This window comes from Odontomachus brunneus, unplaced genomic scaffold, assembly GCF_010583005.1.
Source record: "Odontomachus brunneus isolate Ranch 3 - 2012 unplaced genomic scaffold, Obru_v1 Obru_scaffold_002, whole genome shotgun sequence".
NCBI classification, from domain to species: Eukaryota; Metazoa; Arthropoda; class Insecta; order Hymenoptera; family Formicidae; genus Odontomachus; species Odontomachus brunneus.
In genome coordinates this window covers 3,377,065-3,398,126 of record NW_022639452.1, presented here as the reverse complement: position 1 = coordinate 3,398,126, position 21,062 = coordinate 3,377,065, and the positions used below count along the sequence as shown (strand labels likewise).

The window sequence follows — 21,062 nt, the reverse complement described above, 5'->3', positions numbered from 1 at the left end:
CCTGGCGCGGATTCGCTCTCTCGCTCTCTCTGTCTTTCTGTCTGTTTGTCTTTCTCTCTCTCTCTCTCTCTCTTTCTCTTGCTCGTTTTACTTACACTTAGCCGGCCACGCATTCTCCAAGCGTTATTGCAGGGAAGGTGCAACGCGTAGCACACGAGAATCACAGAGGGGAGGAAAACACACTGGCGTTTAAGCGCTTTTTATTGCATCGGTTACGAATCAGCGGCTACATAATTGGCACCGAGTTCTCGCTGTGTTTCTCGCAAAACGAAAGCGCGACACGCCGAGATGCGCGCCGCTGGTTTCCGATTCCGCGCCTCACCTCGTAGACGCCAAAGGTCCTTCCGCCCGTCGTTGAAGTTGCTGCATCCTTTAATAACAATAACTACGTCTCGCTTTACGAATCCCCGGGCGAAATGACTTCGAGCGGCTTAATGGGCGCGGAAAACAATTCCGTCTCCGCGATTTCGCGACTCGCGAGCGACAAAGCAATCCGAAGCTGTCATCTTATCTGCGCGGCATAATTACGCGACGCGGAGAAGATCGTTAAGCGCGATTCCCATAACGTTGCACTCGCTCTGCTGTGAGTGCCGTCGTCTTTTCGTTGAGTAAGAATCAAACGGCGGATAATTCAAAATTTACGGCTATTTATTTGAAGTCGCAAGCGTCTCTCTCGTGACAATAATGGACCGGCGCGAAGCTAAACACCAACAGCGGCTCGTTACTTATCCTGTTTGTTTGTCCGAAACTGTGCGAGACGTTCTCGATGGCGTTTCTGTTCCGGATGTATCGATAGCGAGCTGTCAAATGCGCGCCTACATCGACTCGCGTGCAAACGCGCTCGAGGACATCGCGTTGGTCAAGATTAGAGAGCGCGTTATTCGAGAATACTGGAAAGATAGGCAAAACCTTGGCGCTATCGTATACCGCCTATGTTCTGACACGAGCCGCTGCTGATATCGAACTCCGGTCCTGGAACTGTCAGGGAGCGATCGCCGGGCTGGTTAGATTCATGAGAAACTACCAATGAGTGACTGACTGAGTATATCTTCGGGAAAGGGCGGAAATCGAGATGCGAATCGACCATCCAGTACGTCGAAATAGCAACGTATTTGATGCCGTCAATGCCTTTATCTTCCGCGAATAATCTTTTCAAACGAACGAACAAGCACTTGGATGTCTCTTACAATCTTAAGAGGAAATAGCAGCTAGGAAAGCTAATTTATAAATGATTTTGCTTTTCGACTTAAATTAGAAAAGAGAAATAATCTTTATTAACAGGGAGATATCCTTCTTTATTGCACGTAAATACAACAAAAATATTCGCAGATGTTGAACAGATAGGAAATTACTTTCAATATTAATTATAGGAGATAGACAACATAAAATAAATAATTAATATAAATAATACAATAACCAGAAAAAAATATATAGGATGTCTCAGAACAACTTCCGAAGCTCTCGGAGGTGTGGGTTTTTGTTTAGTTTAGCACTCGCGTGTTGATACCACGAAGATAGTTCCATATAGTTGGCTATCTATGTATATGCTTTGATAGAATATTTTAAAGCAATACTTAAATATTTTGTGATACAAGTGATAATGTTTTTAAAGAAGTACATCTGTCTTTGTCAACTTCAAAATGCAAGGCAGTAATGAGTTTTTCCGGTTCCATTATGTTTTTTTACTTTCGTGGATATTGTTAGAATTCAGCTGGGATGTGTTGCCTCACCTACCATATTCATCCGACATTGCCCACTCGGATTATCGTCTGTTTTGCTCATTACAGAAAACTCCCGCGACTGTATAAATTTCGCTTCTTTAGAATATGTGAAAAACCGCTCGAAACGGGTCTTCGACGGAAAAGCACAAGAATTTGACGAGAGGGAAATTATGAAAAATAGCAAAAACAGGATGGCGCATATATTATTGATTAAAATTGTTTTTAATAAAAAAATTAAATGCGTTTTAATTTTGTCTAGAAATCTTCGATATTCTTACGTATCAATCTCATATATTGCTTATATTCGAATAATCATTTATATTCGATGTTTCGTGTCATCTTCATTTCCCGCAAAGGTTACGGAAGAACCGCACAAACGGTTAAAACTGTAAAAGATGTTCTTTATAGTCATAAAGTCATAAAAAGAGAAAGAAATTATTAACAACTTCACTATGTGGGGAATAATACGGTTTGAATATTTGATTAGAAGCGGCCTCGATCGAGCGTGCCGTAATGTCGATAGAATTTTAGTACGGGCATCGATATGTGAATATTCTATGACACACTTCCATGGCAATCGCATTTCATGGAAGCCACGTAACGAATACATAATTATGTTCGATTGTGCCTTTTACGTTCAATGGAATTCCGCGAAATGGACAATTGAGCAAAGTTAAGAGTCTCGTCAATAAATAATCGGCCCGGGGGACTGAACAGTATTCGCTTCCCGCACATTCCCCAATGTCTCACACTCCAGTGATCTATTCCACCGCTTCGTACTATCCATCGATCAATGATGCACAACCGGGAAGGAGTCCCGCCCTTGTCCCCGTTCCCTGCCGTTGCCGGCCCTAACTCCCTCGGCTAAACCGTCCCGTCTTCGCGCTCGATCGGCTGGAAGCCGGTAGCTGTCGTCGAGGATAACCTCGGATTTCGGTGTTCGGCATTCGCGCGTTAGCCTACGCGCTAGCTCTCCCTCTCTTCTCTCTTCCTCGTCGACCAACTAATTCGCAGCACCGTTTCTAACTTTGGCGTCGTTTGCTGTTTCAGGTGATCGGCGAAACGCGAAACGGGGCCGGAAGTCTTCTCCAAACCTCGCTCTGGTGGCCGCGCTCTGCCAGGGAGGAGAGCCAGCCGGCCGGAAGAGCTTGTGGAAAAGCACCGACGATGAGCTAGCGACACCACCATGCATAGGATGAAGCAGCGCGTGCTGCACGCCTGGCCATGGTTGTGGCTGTGGCTGTTCACGGCCACGGCCGGCTCCCCGTCTTCCGACACTTCCACGCCGACAACTTTTCTGCCGCCGCTTGGCGGTGGAGGAGAAGGAAACGGCGGCGGCGGCAGCGGCGGAGGAGGAGGAGGAGGAGGTAGTGCCGGGTCGATGAAGTCGTCGGTCCCGTCGATCAGCACCGCGACGACCTCGTCGACCTCGTTCGAGGGTGATACGGGTTCTCCGTCGGAGCGCGAGTTTCGTTTCACTCAACCCCTGTACAATGTCTCCATTCCCGAGAATTCCATCGGCAAGACGTACGTCGTGCCCGAAGGGAGGATGGGCATAAAACTCGCGTCCGCCGACAGTGACGTTGACATCAAGTTCCGTATAGTGAGTGGTGACCGCGACAAGTTCTTCAAGGCGGAGGAGCGCACGGTCGGCGATTTTTGCTTCCTCCTCATTCGGACTCGTACCAGTAACGTCGACGTGCTGAATCGCGAGCGTAAAGACCGGTACGTGCTCGAGGTGCGCGCGACTACGAGCAGACGCGACGGTAGGAACAGGGCGATCACGCTCGAGGCGGACGCCACGGTGGTGGTGACGATCCTCGATACGAACGATCTCAATCCGCTGTTCTATCCGACCGAGTACGAGACCACCGTGACGGAGGACACGCCTTTGCATCGCAGTATACTCAGGGTAATCGCCGAGGACGCCGATCTCGGCAGAAACGGCGAGATTTACTATAGCTTCGCCGAGGAGACCGATCAATTCGCCGTTCATCCGGTCAGCGGCGTAATAACGCTCACGAGACCACTCAGGTAAACGCGACAAACCACTATGTGTCTGACGTAAGACATACAACACAAATTGTGAAGATGGAGCACGTTAACCTGAGTTAACGAGGACCCCTATTTTACAAAGATCCATGCGAAATTTCGAGATATTGCACGCGATGTTTGATCATTTCAAGTATAATCGATGTTCGGCTTGTGTTTACGCGAGATGTTGCCTTAGTGAGTTATACATAGAGTTATTAAACAAAGGAACAAAAGATGGATAGTCGGCTGTAGAAACATTAAAGATAGGATAAATACGACGAATAAATGAGGACAAAGAGATTTGAGCTTTAGATCTGAGCTTAAGATTAGATGTGAGCGCAAATTGTAAAAAGCTGCTCGAATAAACTTATATTAGTTAATTCAACTAGACAAACACTTCAAAGTATTTTGTTCTGTGCACAATAACAATTCGGCGTCCGAGTCTTTGTTTGGAAGGTTATACGTGCGCGTTATATGTGCATTTCGATATGCGGTTCGATCATCGTCGGAAATTTTTATTCTCAATATCAAACGCACTTTTGTATTAGCATCATATTTAAACTGTTGCATTCAATCTTCTCGCTTTCTTCGCTTTTAAACCATCTAGCTTTCGTCTTTGACTGTTATTCCGTCGCGACTCATTTAATACTCTTGATAAACAAAAAATCAGTCACGCAAATAGCATTATTCGTGTAATCTATAACTGGAAAATCTGACGTGAAACCGAATAAAATATTTAAAGTAAGAGAAAGCCAAATTTCTTCGATCACGTAGCCACAACACGGTATCACTTGGGTAAAAACGTGAAAGAAATAGACTTCATACGGTTCCTTACCTTTTTTAACATATAGACTCACCTACGGTTTGTGAGACCGATTTTTATATTATTAAAATATAATGTTAAAAGTTCGTTTTTTACAAGCTCTTCGATTTCTTGTTATAGTTTAGGATATCTTTTAATAAAAAAAACAGAATAAATAGTAAAGAAAATAAGTCTTTATTTTTCATAATGTCTTTGAAAATTATCTCAGAAAATTTCGGTTTCGAAGAAACCATCGGTTTTTTTATGTTTCGTTGGTCTATGAGCGAAGGTGAGTTCAGGAAGGTTAATTGGGAACTCCTACGGTTCAATCAAACAGCTAACATATTTATTATCTACTCTGAACTGCTGCTTATAGATACTTTACTCACTTATTGTCATTTGACACAGTCTTGACCGCAATAATACTTACTATTATATCTTACAATATTCTAAAGGCAAGACTGGTGAACCAGAGAACGCGCGATATTGTGGGACAAGCTCTGTTTGCGTGAGATCTCATAAAAAATGACTGAAACTGTTTCTTAGCGATACTACGCGATACGCGCACGAAAAACAATTGCCTCTGCGCCGCTCGCATCCTTACTTTGCCTTCAGCTGTCAGCCAATATCCATCTATGCTAAGAAACAATCGCGTTTCAGCCATTTTCGATGAGATCTTGTGCTTAGAGAACCCGTCCGACAATATCGTACTCTGATTCGCTAACCTTCTTCTTTCAATATTTCGAAATTCCACGTGGTTATTTGCAAAATGCCAAGGATCTTCTTGTTCAAGTTGACGTGTTCTACTTTCACAAGTAATTTTGTACATTTTACGTCAGGCACTCTGTATAAGAGAGGCCGGGATATATTCGCAATAGGAGTAGATTCGCAAAACGCTTTGTTTGTCGTATTGTATTTGTCGTGAAAGAAATAGTGGAAACGAAATTTCAAAATGTTCTATTTAAAACACGCGAGTACGTTTCCTTGAGTTTCATTAAAGTTGGAAAAAATATTGCTAAATTAAAAAGAAGAAAATTTTGATTTCATAGTAGCTAAGGAAATTTTCGTGTGTCCTAAAATTTCGTGTTAACATTCTCCATCGTGAATGAATAAACGTGTGTTTATTTAGTGACGTGTTATTAGTTAAAATAAAGTACTATGCAGTTGTGTGATATACCATTTTATATAATATAACTACTTTTTATTCATTAAATGATTGGAATCGAAGAAATGAGTAAGTTAGTTATATCTATAACTAAAGATAGATTAGTAATGTGTTATTAGTTAAAATAAAGTTTTATGCAGTTGTATGATACACCATTTTGTGTAATATGAATACTTTTTATTCATTAAATGATTGGAATCGAAGAAATGAATAGGTTAGTTACATCTATAACTAAAGGTAGATTAATATCACGTGCTACATGAGATATCACACACGTCAAATCGCTGAAACAGTTATGATATATGGCGATATTCATAGTCAGATCTTATATTTAAGATCGTTTTAAGTTCATCTTCGAAAACTGCATCAATCGATTCACTAGCTATGGACCATCAAGATGAACTTAAAACTATATATAAGACTAAACTATGAATACTAGTCATACTTGGGCATAATACCAAAAATGATAGATCGATATTATAAACTTAAAAGATTATATTAATATATATAAAAGAAGGCCAAAATCTCTATATCCTATATTTCTTTCAGAATCTAAACAATATAAACCATATTTGTTACAAAATAATTTTAAACGAAGCGTTTCTTAAGTTGTATGAACAGGTTGTCTGACAATTCATGACACATCCGTTGTGTGCAGGTAGAACTCATCAAACTTCCTTTACTATCTTGCAAACAATTACATAAAATTTTGTATTATTAATTAAAGAAAACTAGTACACGATTGTGCGTGATATTGCATCATATTTCTTTAATTAATAACTACAAATCTATGTGATTATTTGCAAAATGGTAGAGGACTTTTTTTATAGCAGAATTTGACAAAAGAATTTTGGTAGAGGAATTTTGTGTTCAGTTTTTAGATGAATTTTTTACATACACACACAATGGATATGTTAATAATTGTCAAATATACTGTTTATTTTAATAGGTGGTTAACTTGTCTTGAATTGCTTGAACAGCTCCGCAATGATGCTACATATATTTATATTTCGGTTGTTAGAGGAAAATGTACGATTTACAAAATTATACTTAGTAAAAATATAAAAAAAGCAAGATTGTCTCTATCATTTTATACAATCAGTCGCAAGAATTAATTAATAAAAATTTGATCATTGAAATTTTGAAAAGTTGCGGACATGTCCCCAATCTCTCCTACTGCTTATTCGATCATTCCGAACTCGTATAGAACTGCTTGTTTGGAATACGCGACTTCGTCACACAATACTCTTCCTGTAATGCTATCTTTTATGTTATTTATTTACTTTCCGCTTCTTGTTCGTGACATGCTTTCACACGTCATAAATATTTGCCATGTATGGCGTCACGCGATCGTGAATTTCTGTATATATGTTCTTGTTCCTATGTAAAGCTTACTACAGAAGGAATAAACAAACTTTTTTCCCCCTTGAATACACTAATATTACGAAACTATCACAACATCAGCGAACCCAGTCTGTCACTTTGTGTTAGGTATGCGGAGCGAGCGATACACGAACTGGTAGTCCTGGCGAAGGATCGCGGCACCCTGTTTCGCAGCGTGGGTGCCAGCAGCGCGAGCACTGCCAAGGTCACGATCAGAGTGCGCCAAGTGAACCTGTACGCGCCCGAGATCTACGTGCACCACCTGCCCAACATTGTGGAGCACTCGAACGCCGACATCTACGCGATCGTGCGAGTGATCGACCGTGACGAGGGCCCGCATGGTCAAATCGCGAGTCTCGACATTGTGGGCGGCGATCCGGCCGGGCACTTCAGGGTGCGTCCGGTAGGCGGGTCGCGATCCGGCGAATACAACATCGAGGTGCTGCACCTGCTGGATCGGGAGACCGCGTTGCAGGGTTACAATCTCACTCTGCGCGCCACAGACCGCGGGGTGCCGCAACGATACAGCTACAAATTCGTGCCGGTGCACTTGGCCGATCTTAACGACAACGCGCCGGTCTTCAGTCGCGAGATCTACGAGGTGAAAGTGCCGGAGACGGCACCCATCAACACACCGGTAATCAGGCTCAAGGTAACGGACGCGGACGAGGGCAAGAACGCGTTAGTGTTCCTCGAGATAGTGGGCGGCAACGAGGGTGGCGAGTTTTACGTGAACGCCGAGACCGGCATGCTGTACACGGCGGTGAACTTGGACGCAGAGAAAAAGGCGTTCTACACGCTCACGGTGTCGGCGATCGACCAGGGTAACGCCGGCACCAGAAAACAGTCCTCGGCCAAGGTGAAGATCAACGTGGTCGATACGAACGACAACGATCCGACCTTCGAGCAGCCGGAGAAGGAAGTGTGGATAGACGAGAATGAGCCAGCTGGCACGTCCGTCGTGCGCGTTATCGCCAAGGACCGCGACTCCGGCGAGAACGCCTACATATCCTACAGCATCGACAACATCAAGAAGGTGCCGTTTGAGATCGACCACTTCTCCGGAATCGTCAAGACCAAGCAGGTGCTCGATTACGAGAGCATGAAGCGGGAGTACCTGCTGCACGTGCGCGCCAGTGACTGGGGCCTGCCCTACCGACGTCAGGCGGAGATGCAATTGCGAGTGCGGATACGCGACGTGAACGATAATCGACCGCAGTTCGAGCGGATCGATTGCACGGGCCACGTGCCGCGCTACTTGCCGATCGGCTCCGAGATTATCACCGTGTCCGCGATCGACTTCGACGCCGGCAATATCATCAGCTACCGCATAGTCTCCGGCAATTCCGACGGTTGCTTCGCCCTCGACTCGGCCAGCGGCGTGCTCTCGGTCGCCTGCGATCTCACGGACGTCAAAGTCACCGAGAGAGTCGTCAACATTACCGCCACCGACGGCACGCACTTCGCCGACGTTAATCCCGTGCACATGCATCTCGTGAATGCCAAACGGAATCTCGGCTCGCAAGGGAGACTGTTGACGGACGAAGCCGGCGCTTTCGAGTGCCACGAAACCGGCGTTGCGCGCAGGCTGACCGACGCGATTGCCTCGGCCGAGAGGAACAACATGCCATCGCGGGACGACGAGTACACGCTGATACCCAGTCGCTACGGCGAGAACGTGCATACGCCGGAGTTCATCGACTTCCCGGATGAGATTAGGGTGAACGAGTCGATGAAACTCGGCACGACTCTCGTGCGAATACGCGCTCGCGATCGCGACCTGGATTACAACGGGAAGCTCGTCTTCTGTATATCCAGCGGCGACCGCGACTCCGTATTCGGCATCGACCCGGACACCGGCGATCTCAAGGTGATCGGTTACTTGGACCGCGAGAGGGAGAGCGAGTATTACCTCAACATAAGCGTGTACGACTTGGGCAAGCCGCAAAAGTCCGCCTCGAAGATGCTACCCGTCACCATTCTCGACGTCAACGACAACGCGCCCAAGTTCGAGAAGTCCTTGGCGAGCTTCCGAGTCTCCGAGACCGCTCTGAACGGCACCAACGTGTGGCGCGCCAACGCCACCGACGCCGATCTCGGTGATAACGCGCGCGTCACCTACTCCCTCGTCACGGAGACCAATGACTTCCGGGTGGATCCCGTGACCGGTGTGCTCAGCGTGTTCGGCAAGCTCGACAGGGAGCGGCAGGAGATATACGAGCTGAGGATTCGCGCGCGAGACAACGGCGGCAAAGGCACCGACAACCCGCCCTTGTACTCCGACGCGTTGGTCAGAGTGACGGTGGACGACGTGAACGACAACGCGCCCACCTTTGCGTTGTCGAGCTACAACGTCAAGATCCGCGAGGACGTGCCAGTGTGGACCGTCGTGGCGGTGGTGGACGCCACGGACCCGGACGAAGGCGCCGGCGGCGACATCGAGTACTTCCTTTCGGACGCCATGGAGAGCGAGGGCTTCTTCAAGGTCGACAAAGTGTCCGGCACGGTGAAGACCACTCAGAGCTTGGACTTTGAGGAACGGCAGGTGCACACGTTGACGATAGTCGCGCGCGATCGCGGTGAGCCGTCTCTGTCTTCCGAGACGATGGTTATAATCGAGATGGTCGATGTGAATGAAAATCTACACGCGCCGGTCTTCGACGACTTTGTCGTGTCCGCGAGTGTCTTCGAGAATCAGCCGGTCGGCACCCTCGTCACCACGGTTCGCGCCAAGGACGCGGATCCGCCTGGCGGAGACTCCAGGATTGGATACAGCATCCGGGGAGGTGACGGCGTCGGCATCTTCACCATCGACAATGAAGGTGAGTGATACATTTTTCATTGCGCGTGTGTGTACTTGACACATTGTGAGATATTAATAATAATAATACGAGCAAAAAATTAAGAAATTTTCTTTTGGTAAGAAGAACGAAACAGAAAAAAGTATACATAGCTTCACTCGTAATATCAGATACAGGAATCACATTACATTCATTTATCACGAACCTCAAGAGAAGGTACAAGAAACTCAGTCTCAATAAGATAATGCAAAAGAAGGTTCAAAAAGCTACTGAAAAAGTGTATCTCGTCTAGAATTTTTAAGCGACAAACGTATTGGATATATTTGGCAAATGCTCGTCATTTTATCTTACCAAAAGAGAAAATTTCGTGAACATTAGTATAATAATAATAATGCTTTATTGGATACCTAGCTTAAAATTATAACATACAAATAAACATACAATCAGCATAAAAAATTATGTATTTAATCACTAAAGTAAATCAAATGATATGACGACATTTATTCAGATGATATTAATACCAAAGACATATTATGATATACACAGTTGTATCTCGTCTAGAATTTTTAAGTGACAAACGTATTGGATATATTTGGCAAATGCTCGTCATTTTATCTTACCAAAAGAGAAAATTTCGTAAACATTAGTATAATAATAATAACGCTTTATTGGATACCTAGCTTAAAATTATAACATACAAATAAACATACAATCAGCATGAAAAATTATGTCTTTAATCACTAAAGTAGATCAAATGATATGACGACATTTATTCAGCTGATATTAATACCAAAGACATATTATGATATACACAGTTAATATACACATGAATATATTGACAAAAGAATCGTCGTATATAACTTTTTGTCTTGATAATAAAATATATTTGCTATGTTGTGTCAATAACTAAAAGAATAATTTGTAATTAAATTACTGAATACAAGTCAACAGGTTTATTTCTCGCCGACTCGCAATAATAGCCGTTGAAAAAAAATCACACGCAAAATGAAGGCTCACCAGATAATCGCTGGATGCATATTTATATTATTTTTAACAATTATCTCATACTCGTTAACGTTTCACATGTCAAGCTTGTTTTTGAAATAGAGATTTTGCAAGAAACAGGCAAGAAGCACTACACTTCTCTTTCTGACAGAGAGAGAACACCAAAATTTTGACAATATATAATTTAAAATTCAATTAATTTGACGTGACTACATCCTACTTGTACAGGCATTCACATAAGTTTTGTATATATTTTTCATATCTTTTACACAAGTTAGCAACCCTAGTTCTTAGTATATATACCAGTGAATTTCTTTCTCCAATGAGTGGTAATAAAAATCACGCATGCAAATGCTAATGTGTTACTTCCAAGAACCCACCATCGATTTCTGACAGTTCTTGTAAGCGTAGCTGGAAAAAAGTTCCGAGAAGAGTTGCGGAAGTAACGAGATGGACTTGGTTGCCTAACATACAATAAAGCAATTGGTCTAACACAATTAGAATATTCTATAGAAGTACACAATTAGAATATTCTATAGAAACCTGAAATAATTCTTTATCGATCGCTCTTGAACTTCATGAACTTTCATAGAAACGAAATGTCGAAAGGAAAGGAGATACTTGATCACAAATTTGAGAAAATGCACGGTTTGCAACTTTCAGAAAATTCACCGTTGAACTCGTTTATCAATATTGGCGGCATTTCTGAGCAATAACTTTTATGCCTATACGCTCTACATAAATCGTTGCGTTCATATTGAATCCAAGAATTTTCAATCAAATATCACGAAGTATGTGTGTGTGTGTGTGCACGTGTACTCGCGCGCAAGTGTGTGTTGCGCTTCCTTTGAGAAAGCGAACGAAACGGATATCACGACCTTACGAAAATTTCCCAATATTCCGTTCAATAACCAGCGAAAGAGGAATTCCGCGTGACGAGTACATATTCGACCTCATATCAATCCACTCGCTGTAACGAGTTTAGTAGCTAAACATTTTGCAACGTGAAATCGAAGGAAATCGATAAAGGAGTTTCTCCGCGTCGAATAAATTGGCTGACAATGCATCTTTAGTTTGATCTCAGCAATTCTCACTCAATTTTACTTTAAAACCTTTAATATGATTTTCTGCGATTGATTTAATTTATCGAGATTGAATCCTTTGCAGAGACAATATTCGCTCGCACAAAGACCTTTGTGACTTTCCAAGTCAGAATTTTATTGCTACATTAACCTTGCAAATTTTCCGTCGAATTTGAGGAACTAATGGGGAATCTCGAGATACATATAAATTATTGTTCTTTGATATTAGAAGTAGTTATTAATCGTCATTTTATTGCCATTTTGTTGCTATTTTGTTGATGGAAAAAACTTCATTTAAGCGAGAATTATTTAATATGTCGAAAAAGGCAACTTCTTGTTCAGTTAATTCTTTAATTTTCGAAATGAGGACATACAAAGAGTTTATCAGAAGGCAAAGCGAAAGCTACAATCTCTTTCTTCAGAGATATATTCAAAATACAAGATATACTTCGTAGCCGTTGCCAATGCCGTTCGAAAGCAGGATTTGAATTCATAATTCTCTTTTCTCAGTATCTTTTTATTTTTATTGCCCCATCCGTGGCGGCCTTGGCGATTTCCCAACGGATTCGTCAGTTATCGTTTATGGTCCTCGCATATCGAAATAACCTCAACCGAATAAGGGACAAAAATATAGAGAGAAATATAATTCGCCTCATTGAATTTCTAATGATAGTCTGCAAATGTTAGATTATTTTAATAATCTACTTGCGTATTTATAATCGTTCTGAATGCTTAATTTTGATAGATAATATATCAATTATGTAATTCCGTTGTCTGCAGACAAAACATGTCTGTGTGATAGGCAAATATTAAATAATCTAATAAAGATGAACGAATAAGTGAGTAAATGAAATGATTATAGTCTAAATAGGTAGAGGACTTTTTGTTTGATATAATGTACAAGCATATAGCGGCAGAAATCGCCATCACGTCTCGTCTATCGTATGGCGCGTGATGATTCACGAATCGTTTTTGATTAATAACTCAAAATTTTACATGGTTGTTCCAAAAATTTTATGTGGTTGTTTGCAAAATGATAGAGGAATTTTTTGTTTAGTTTGACCTAATCTACCTGTACACCTCCTGCTAATCATCGTCTTCCGCCAATAAATGAGAAATCATAACAGAATGAAGGCTTTGAAAATATTCAGGATATTCTGGGTGTTCAACTGATCAAATTGTCAGGACATTGTATGTATCATACGTTTCGAAAGCTCGTAGCAGTAACGACCGTCGTCGGTTAACGTGCGATCGCAGCTCCTCTGTGAGTTACAGGATACCATGTATTCCGAATTCTTCCAAGTCTTGAGTCTAAGTTTATGTTGTCATTCCTATTCTACGCGGATCATTGTGATCACCGATTCCTTACGTTATCGTCTATCGAATTTTTTAGGGCTCCAACACACAAATTTCCATAACCGTAAATGTAAGACGTAAACTTCAATTGAAGAACCAATCAGCATATTGCTTTATCTTTGCGCACTTTAGAAGAAGATAGAAATAACGATAGCTAGAACTTTGAACCAGAATTTCAACCGGTTGACTTCTAGTTACTTCTGTATAACAGTCGGTTTTACTGTCAGTTCTATCTTTTTCTACCTTTCTCCTTTTCTAGAGTACGCAAAAATAAAGCAATATCCTAATTAGTTCTTCTTAGCTTAAGTTTACGTCTTACGTCTACGGTTACGAACGTTTGTGTGCGGGAGCCCTTATGACTACACGGCAAATTTTCTTCTTTCATAATTTCCTTATTATTATTCTCTCTATTGACTTTGGGAACTTCAATAGAATTTGAGGATTTAAAAGAGATGAAGAAGTAAAAATTACAAGTCTCAGCCGATTGGCGATCTGTCATGCGCTCTATATTTCCTTTTGAATCCAGCTCCTGGTCGTCATCGTAGCTAGACGCTCGATCGACTCACATGAAAGTGCAAGTCTATCGGAAGCAGCGATAATTAATGATCGCACGTTAACCGACGACGGTCGTTACTGCTACGAGCATTCAATACGTATGATACATACAACGTCCTGACAATTTGATCAGTTGAACACCCAGAATATCCTGAATATTTTCAAAGCCTTCATTCTGTTATGATTTCTCAGCCACCGAATATGCTGTCATTGATTGGCGGAAGACGATGATTGGCAGGAGGTGACTTTTGCTGATTGTTTTGGTACTTTCGCGCATCGCATACTTGCCCGTCGGTGACGTTTCGAGTCGACTAACAACGTGCATATCGCAACGAGGAGTACACGTATCGGTACGTTGTTTACAATTCCCATCGGGTGTGCGTGTGTGTATGATTAAAACATTTCGTCGTCTATTGAAATATTCCATCGGGCTTCCGTCAGCATTGCGTTAGTTAACGCGCGTTTCTCCGAGCGAATCGTATAAGAGCGTTGATTATAGTGATCCTTCGGATGCCGAATGTACGTGTCATTCATTATCGGGCGACCATGCTTGGTGATTGACGCGCGGTGACTTTTTGCTGATTGTTTTGATACTTTCGTGTGCCGTTGACCGAGTGTTACGTTGTACTTTAAGCTGACATACATGTCGCCGAGCACGTATATCAGTACGTTAGTCATAATTCTTATTTGGTTCGCATAATTGGACTTCCGTTGACATCCAGTTGATTGTCACGTGCTGCTCCGATCGCAAATTGTATTATTATTATTTACGCGAGTGTCAGTGCGGTGTGTGAATAAATATCCGCTAACTTGGAGCAACGAGGGCCAGAATTTCGGACCGGGACGCAGGACACCATGGTACGTTGTACAGAGTGTCTGACGCAAAACATACAAAACCATGCGTGTGAAGATAGAGCACGTCAACATGAGCACGAGGACACCTGACATTTTGCAAACAACCGCCATTCAGCCAGTTTTGATGAGATCTCGCGTTAACAGAACTCACTCCACAACGTCGCCACTCTGCTTGCCAATCTTCCTGTTTTAATATCTCGAAATTTTACGTAGTTGTTCGCCAGGGATCTTTGTGCTCAGATTGACGTACTCATCATTTATCATTCACAAATTTTCGAGTTTAATCGCTCGAACTTAATCGGGCATTTGACGAGCTTACCGAGAATAAAGACGTGTTCGAGTTGAAATGTAGGTCGGCATTTATAATTCGTCATTATTTGACAAATAATTATAGCTTCATAAATACCAAATTATACTCATACTGCACTAACCTATATGCATACTTATTTCATACGGTATTGATTCGTACAGTTGAATAATGACCCATGAATACGAATTTGTAATTACATTCTCAATCAAACACCGTGAATAATTTATAACTACGGATATTAACCTGTCTCACAAGTACTGAAATTAGTCTTTCCAATAATGTTTGTTCTTCTTACTTTTGTTTAGCCTTGTTATTGTACTCAAGATAATTAAGATTATATTTATATTTACGCATTGTTATCTTTTGCTCATATAATTCTTTTCTCCATTTATGGATGAGAATATTCTCAAATCTATCGATTTTCCAACTCTGATAGAAGAAGAAGTAAAATAAAAAAATAGAAAGTTTATTGTTCAGTTCACTCACATTAATCATTTAACGTGTTGAGTACTATGGACGCATAGAGGAGAACGGGACGAATTGGCTAAGTCGGGATAAATTGGCAAAACCGATTATTTCTGCTATTTTGTAACAAGTTACAGAATTAAGCAAGCAAGATTTGTAAATATATCAAAGATAGCTTTGAAATCCCTGCTTGTTTGATTCTGAAATCTGTTAAGGCTCCTTGTACCTCGCTGTTTATGTCGGATTTGTGACATCAGAAATGAAGAATGACATGCTGATGAGAGTTGCACGCTATTTCTGAATAAAGATATAGACAAAAGAGCATTTAAAATTGCTTGAACACACTCGTAAAATCCGAAAAGTATCCCTTTCCTTTGATAATCAATAAATACGTATAATAAATAGTGAAATAAGACATATGAAATGATAAAGTGAGTCATCTTATTCACCATTTGTTACACGACTATTTATTAATAGTATGTCTGGTCCGATAAGTTAGTTAAAATTATTGGAAATGAGGAGAAGATAAGTGGGACGCAATTATTCTGCTGTGGCACAAAAAGTTAGTTAAGATTGTAAAATGTTAAATAATTCCTTATCTTCACTTATCTTCAATTTTCTATAAATTCTTATAGTACATTTTACAGACTTATTATTCTTTTCAAACTTCGATATGGAAACTATAGGGAGCGTTCGCAGCATCCAGATAAAACAATAGCCTATGTAACGTTACATCTCGAGATTGATCCTTCACATTCGACGGAATTTGCAGGATTGATGCAGATATTTCGACTTGGGTTTTGTCCTGGTGTACTCGCAAGGATCCCTTTTCTCCTCTCTCTCCCCGGATATCCCAGTTGGTCCTTCGCGCACAAAAGGGCGCGCCGTGCCCTTTCTGCACCGGACGCAGGCCCGTAGCATGGCACCGATCCAAAGCGAAGTTGCAGCGTCGCGGCCCATTAAATTTCGATGCGGCGAGCCTAATTGAATTACGGTGCCGCAGGACCCTCGTTTTTTTTTCTCGAGTGCGCGAGGCGCATTAAATTTCTCCGGCAGTCCCCTTTCACCGCGGAAACGTCTCGAGAAATCGCACGTCATTCCGCTTAATGGCTAATTCCTGTGTACGGGGCCACGTCGGTCACGGCGCGCGCGGCCATAATGCACCGATGATCGTTTCTTGATGAATGCGCCGGGCGGGCCGGAGAGGCCTCGAGAGACGGAATAGGTCGGTTGCTAATTTACGAGACTCGCGGGAACTCGCGCTCTCTCGCGCGACCGTCGGTCTCCCGATCCTCCGGCTAATGATACGCCTGAAAATTGTCTAACGCGCTCGACGCGTGCTTCATTAGATCGGCGGCGGAGGGAGAGATCGGGCTTTTCCATCGCGACACGCGAGTGTCAGTATTCGCGGCACGATGAAATCACTCCTCGATAACGCGACGCTGTAAATCGCAACGGTCCGTTCGTCCGCATCCACAGTCACACGCGCATTCCGCGCGGGAGTTGGGGGAAAAAAATGTATAGCGCTCATCGCCATTGCCTCAGTCACGTTCGACGAGTTTTCATCGTTCACTGGAACAGAACGCGTATCGTACATACGCCGCACGTTGTCGTAAATAGTTTTATATATGCGCATGCATGCGTTTGCACACACGCGCATGCGTCCGTAGACTTGATGTATGGATACACGGCTGCTGCTGTTCTGGCTTCTGCCGCGCCAACCGTCAGTCAATGATACATTCCTCGCTGAATTAGTGCTGCATTCTAACGAAGATTCAATGGACAGAGCCGCGGTTTGTGCGTGTCGCGACTTTTTAAACTTCAGCTCTTGACGTGTCAGCGATGAACTTTTCAACCCAATTTGTCCCGCTGGATTGAATTTTTTTTTCTCGTCGAATCTTGCACGAAGAGCGAGCTTTCGTCACTGTTTCCTCATCAACGAAATTCGCTATTCGCGTTTGAAACCTTGGAATTTCACTAACAGTCTTATGCGCGCACGCGTTCTTTTTCTACACTCTCAATTTTCTAAGGTGAAATTTCGCTCGAGAAGTAAAATGACTAACGAGTCACTCGAGTTTGATTGATTTTTCATTCATAATGAATGATTCTTTCATGAATCATTAATGATTCAGTTGACTTTTCATTGAGAGTGAATTCTCCACGCTGAATGATCAGATGGTCTTATTTAGATACAAATATACTGTCCATCTTAGCCACATGTATGCGTCTTAAATGTACACGGTGGGAAACTATGTCTTATTTGTGTGCAACTTCTCTTGTCAATAACTTTTAATAATCAATGATCGACGATTGAAACTTGCATGTTACTCAGCCCAGTGATCTTGATAATATGCCAAACATAGAATCGTTAATTGGAATACTATCCAATCGGAGTATTTATCCAATTTGGCGTACCCCATCGTTATCCCCAGCGTACTCCGAAGATATTTACTTCTACAATAAGCCATTAGTCATAAGCCACAAGCAAATTGACCAATCACAGTCGAATATTTTCCAAAATAATCGACTGTGGTTGGACTAATATATAATATAATATTGTAGAAGGCTCATAATCGATTGAAACAGAATATAGAATCAGAGTTCACGCACGGAAAGAAATAATTTGCTACATATGGACAGTTAAATATAATTCGTTGTATTAGCTATTTTCTTTGCTACAGGAACCTTTCTTGCTATGATAACAAGAACGTCTGTTCTTACAACAAGAAAAGTGGCTAACGTAGCAAATTTGCTACAGATGATGGATAATTAAACATAATTTACTGCTTTAGCTATTTTTTTGGTGCAGGAGCAGATTTTCTTGTTATCATAGCAAGGAAATTGGCGCCTGCAACAAAGAAAAAGTGGCCAATGCAGCAAATTATGTTTAGTTGTCCACATGTAGCAGATCTTTTTTTTCCGTGCGCTATTCTTGAGTGATAACTATGATAGTGATTGCTGCTAGTGAGCTAGTAATACTATGATAGTGAGTGATTGCTATGATAACAAGAAAATCTGCTTCTACACCAAAAAAAGTAGCTAAAGCAGTAAATTAGTTGTCCATCTATAGCAAATTTGCTATGTTAGCCACTTTTCTTGTTGTAGGAGCAGATGTTCTTGTTATCATAACAAGAAAATAGGTTCCTGTAGCAAAGAAAATAGCTAACACAGCGAATTATATTTAACTATCCATATGTAGCAAATTATTTCTTTCCGTGCGTGAACTCTGATTCTATATTATGTTTCAATCGATTATGGGCCTTCTACAATATTATATTAGTCCAACCACAGTCGATTATTTTAGAAAATAATCGACTGTGATTGGTCAATTTGCTTGTGGCTTATGACTAATGGCTTATTCACTCTTGCGATTCCGAGTGGCAGCGGATTTTCGTGATCGCTTAGGATTTCGTGCACATACTGCTAGTGTTCACTCGTAATAAGCGAGTTTCCTTCCCAAGAAATTCAGGTTGCCTACGTGCAATGCTCTGCTCTCGCGCGTATATGTGTGCCACACGGCGGGTATATTGATCTCCCGTTGAGCAAAAATAATACATTGTCAGTAGTATGCATATTCAGCCAGCGTAAATATTCATAAGTCGCCGGTGTATTGCCTCGATGTCAGAAGCACGGACGGTAACCCGTCGCCGGTACCCGATGGGAGTTGCGGCGCGGTGATAATGGCAGTGACGGCGTCGGTGGCGGTAATAGCGGCGATAGCTGTGTGACGGCGCCCGTTTAAGTCGCGAATAATTTCCCGGCGGATACTTGCGATCTATGGAGGGCACGTGATATCTTTCGCCCGCGTGAGTCGATGTTCCGCGTGTCGCGCGAGAAAGCGGTTATCGCGCGAGCGAGAACGCCAGGCGACGCGTGTTGTTTGCAAATCGAAAGATTGTCGCGCCACGTCCCTCGTCACTCACCGGATATCCATTCGACTCTATCCCAAGTAACGGATGGATCGCACACGAGCATGTCACGTGGCATTTTTATGCAAGATACACGGAGAGAAAAATTATCTTGAAATCAACAAATATTTCCTTGGGTGCTATTAACATATTTACTTAAGTCTACATTCTCTTTACTTAAATCAAATATTGTTTATTTAAGTCAAGTAAACAATATTTGATTTAAGTAAAGAGAATGTAGATTTAAGTAAATATGTTAATGGCACCCACCAAGGAAATATTTGTTGATTTTAAGATTTTTCTCTCAGTGTATCAGAATTACAACTAGAGCTGCGACGCGTTGAAATATCTATATAACAATAAATATGACAATATTATTGTCGACCAGAAATATCAATATCGGTAATTTCGATAATTGATATTTTCGAAATTACCGATTATCGACATTATATTATTATAATGTCGATAATTTCTAAAACTATTGATATTTATGTTGGATTTAATGCGGCAAAATTCCCCAGTTTATACAATTTCTGTTAGTTTGCTCATGTTGCTTACACTTTTCACACTTTTCTCTTCGCTCGTGCTTTTTCCAGCGTCTAAATACGTTCTAAGTGCGAAAAATGCGAGCAACACAAACAAACCTTAGAGTTCAGACTGAGTTTTCAACCAGTCCACAATACTAATTACTTCTGCTTACAATTAGATTTACCGTCAGTTATATCTTCTTTTAAAATACATAAATCTTAAAGTGATATCCTGATTGATTCTTTACTCGAAATTTACGTCTAATAATTACGTCAATTCATGTGCGAAAGTCCTATCCAATTTTATCAGTGCCATGATTAAACCTTAATCTTAATCTTAAGGAGATGTGGAGTCGATGACGGACTCGAAAAATATCGATAACGCAGAGACGATCATTACTAACACAATCACGCTATCTTTCTCGTATTTCTTATACATACAGAACTTATGTAAATGTGTTATTTTGTTTTACCATATTTAGCAGAAAACATAATCACGCACGTGTAGAAATCTCTCGGAAACTTTTCGGATATTCTTAAGCTTCTGAATTCAGATGCGAAAGTACAGCAATGTTCTTTAAAATTGTTCTGTTTGGGGCATTCATACTTTTGGTATGTACAAACTACGGAACTTTCGGATTAGGCAAATATTACACTCTAACTGACAACTTGAGATTTTACATTAAAATTTTTGTTTCGTTTTCGTGACATATTGAGCAATGCTGCTATTTATTTTTGCGCGTATTTTTATTCTGTAAAAGCATTTCTGTACAACCAATATGACGTAAATCTGTACAACCAATACGACGTAAATCTTACAGAAAAATATCAGTATTCTGTTGGTAAAGCATTTTCAGCTTCAGCGTTCCCTTAAATCTTTGCCTAAAAAGAGTCAAGACTCAAATAAAAACTTAATCGACGTTAATGAAATCGGGATAAATCATAATCAGTTTTATTGAAATTGATATCGATATAATGATATATCGAAGAAAAAAATATTATCAACATGAATTATCGACATTGATCCACGATATATCGACATTTCGATATTCTCTCTCTCTCTCTCTCTCTCTCTCTCTCTCTCTCTCTCTCT

General features: G+C 41.6%; 1 protein-coding gene across 4 annotated transcripts in view; it reads left to right on the top strand.

Moving 5' to 3' along the window:
- The window catches only part of LOC116841716 (fat-like cadherin-related tumor suppressor homolog), a 483,336-nt gene that overhangs the window by 246,479 nt on the left and 215,795 nt on the right, over positions 1-21,062 (top strand). For 3 of the 4 annotated variants that reach the window (XM_032810015.1, XM_032810024.1, XM_032810041.1), the window contains exons 2-3: positions 2,772-3,755; positions 7,214-9,927. In XM_032810015.1, the coding sequence (XP_032665906.1) occupies positions 2,908-3,755; positions 7,214-9,927 (3,562 nt within the window). In that variant the 5' untranslated portion in view covers positions 2,772-2,907. Of the gene's footprint in view, positions 1-2,771; positions 3,756-7,213; positions 13,171-21,062 lie in introns of those variants that run through there. The other variant, XM_032810032.1, reaches the window with a different exon arrangement.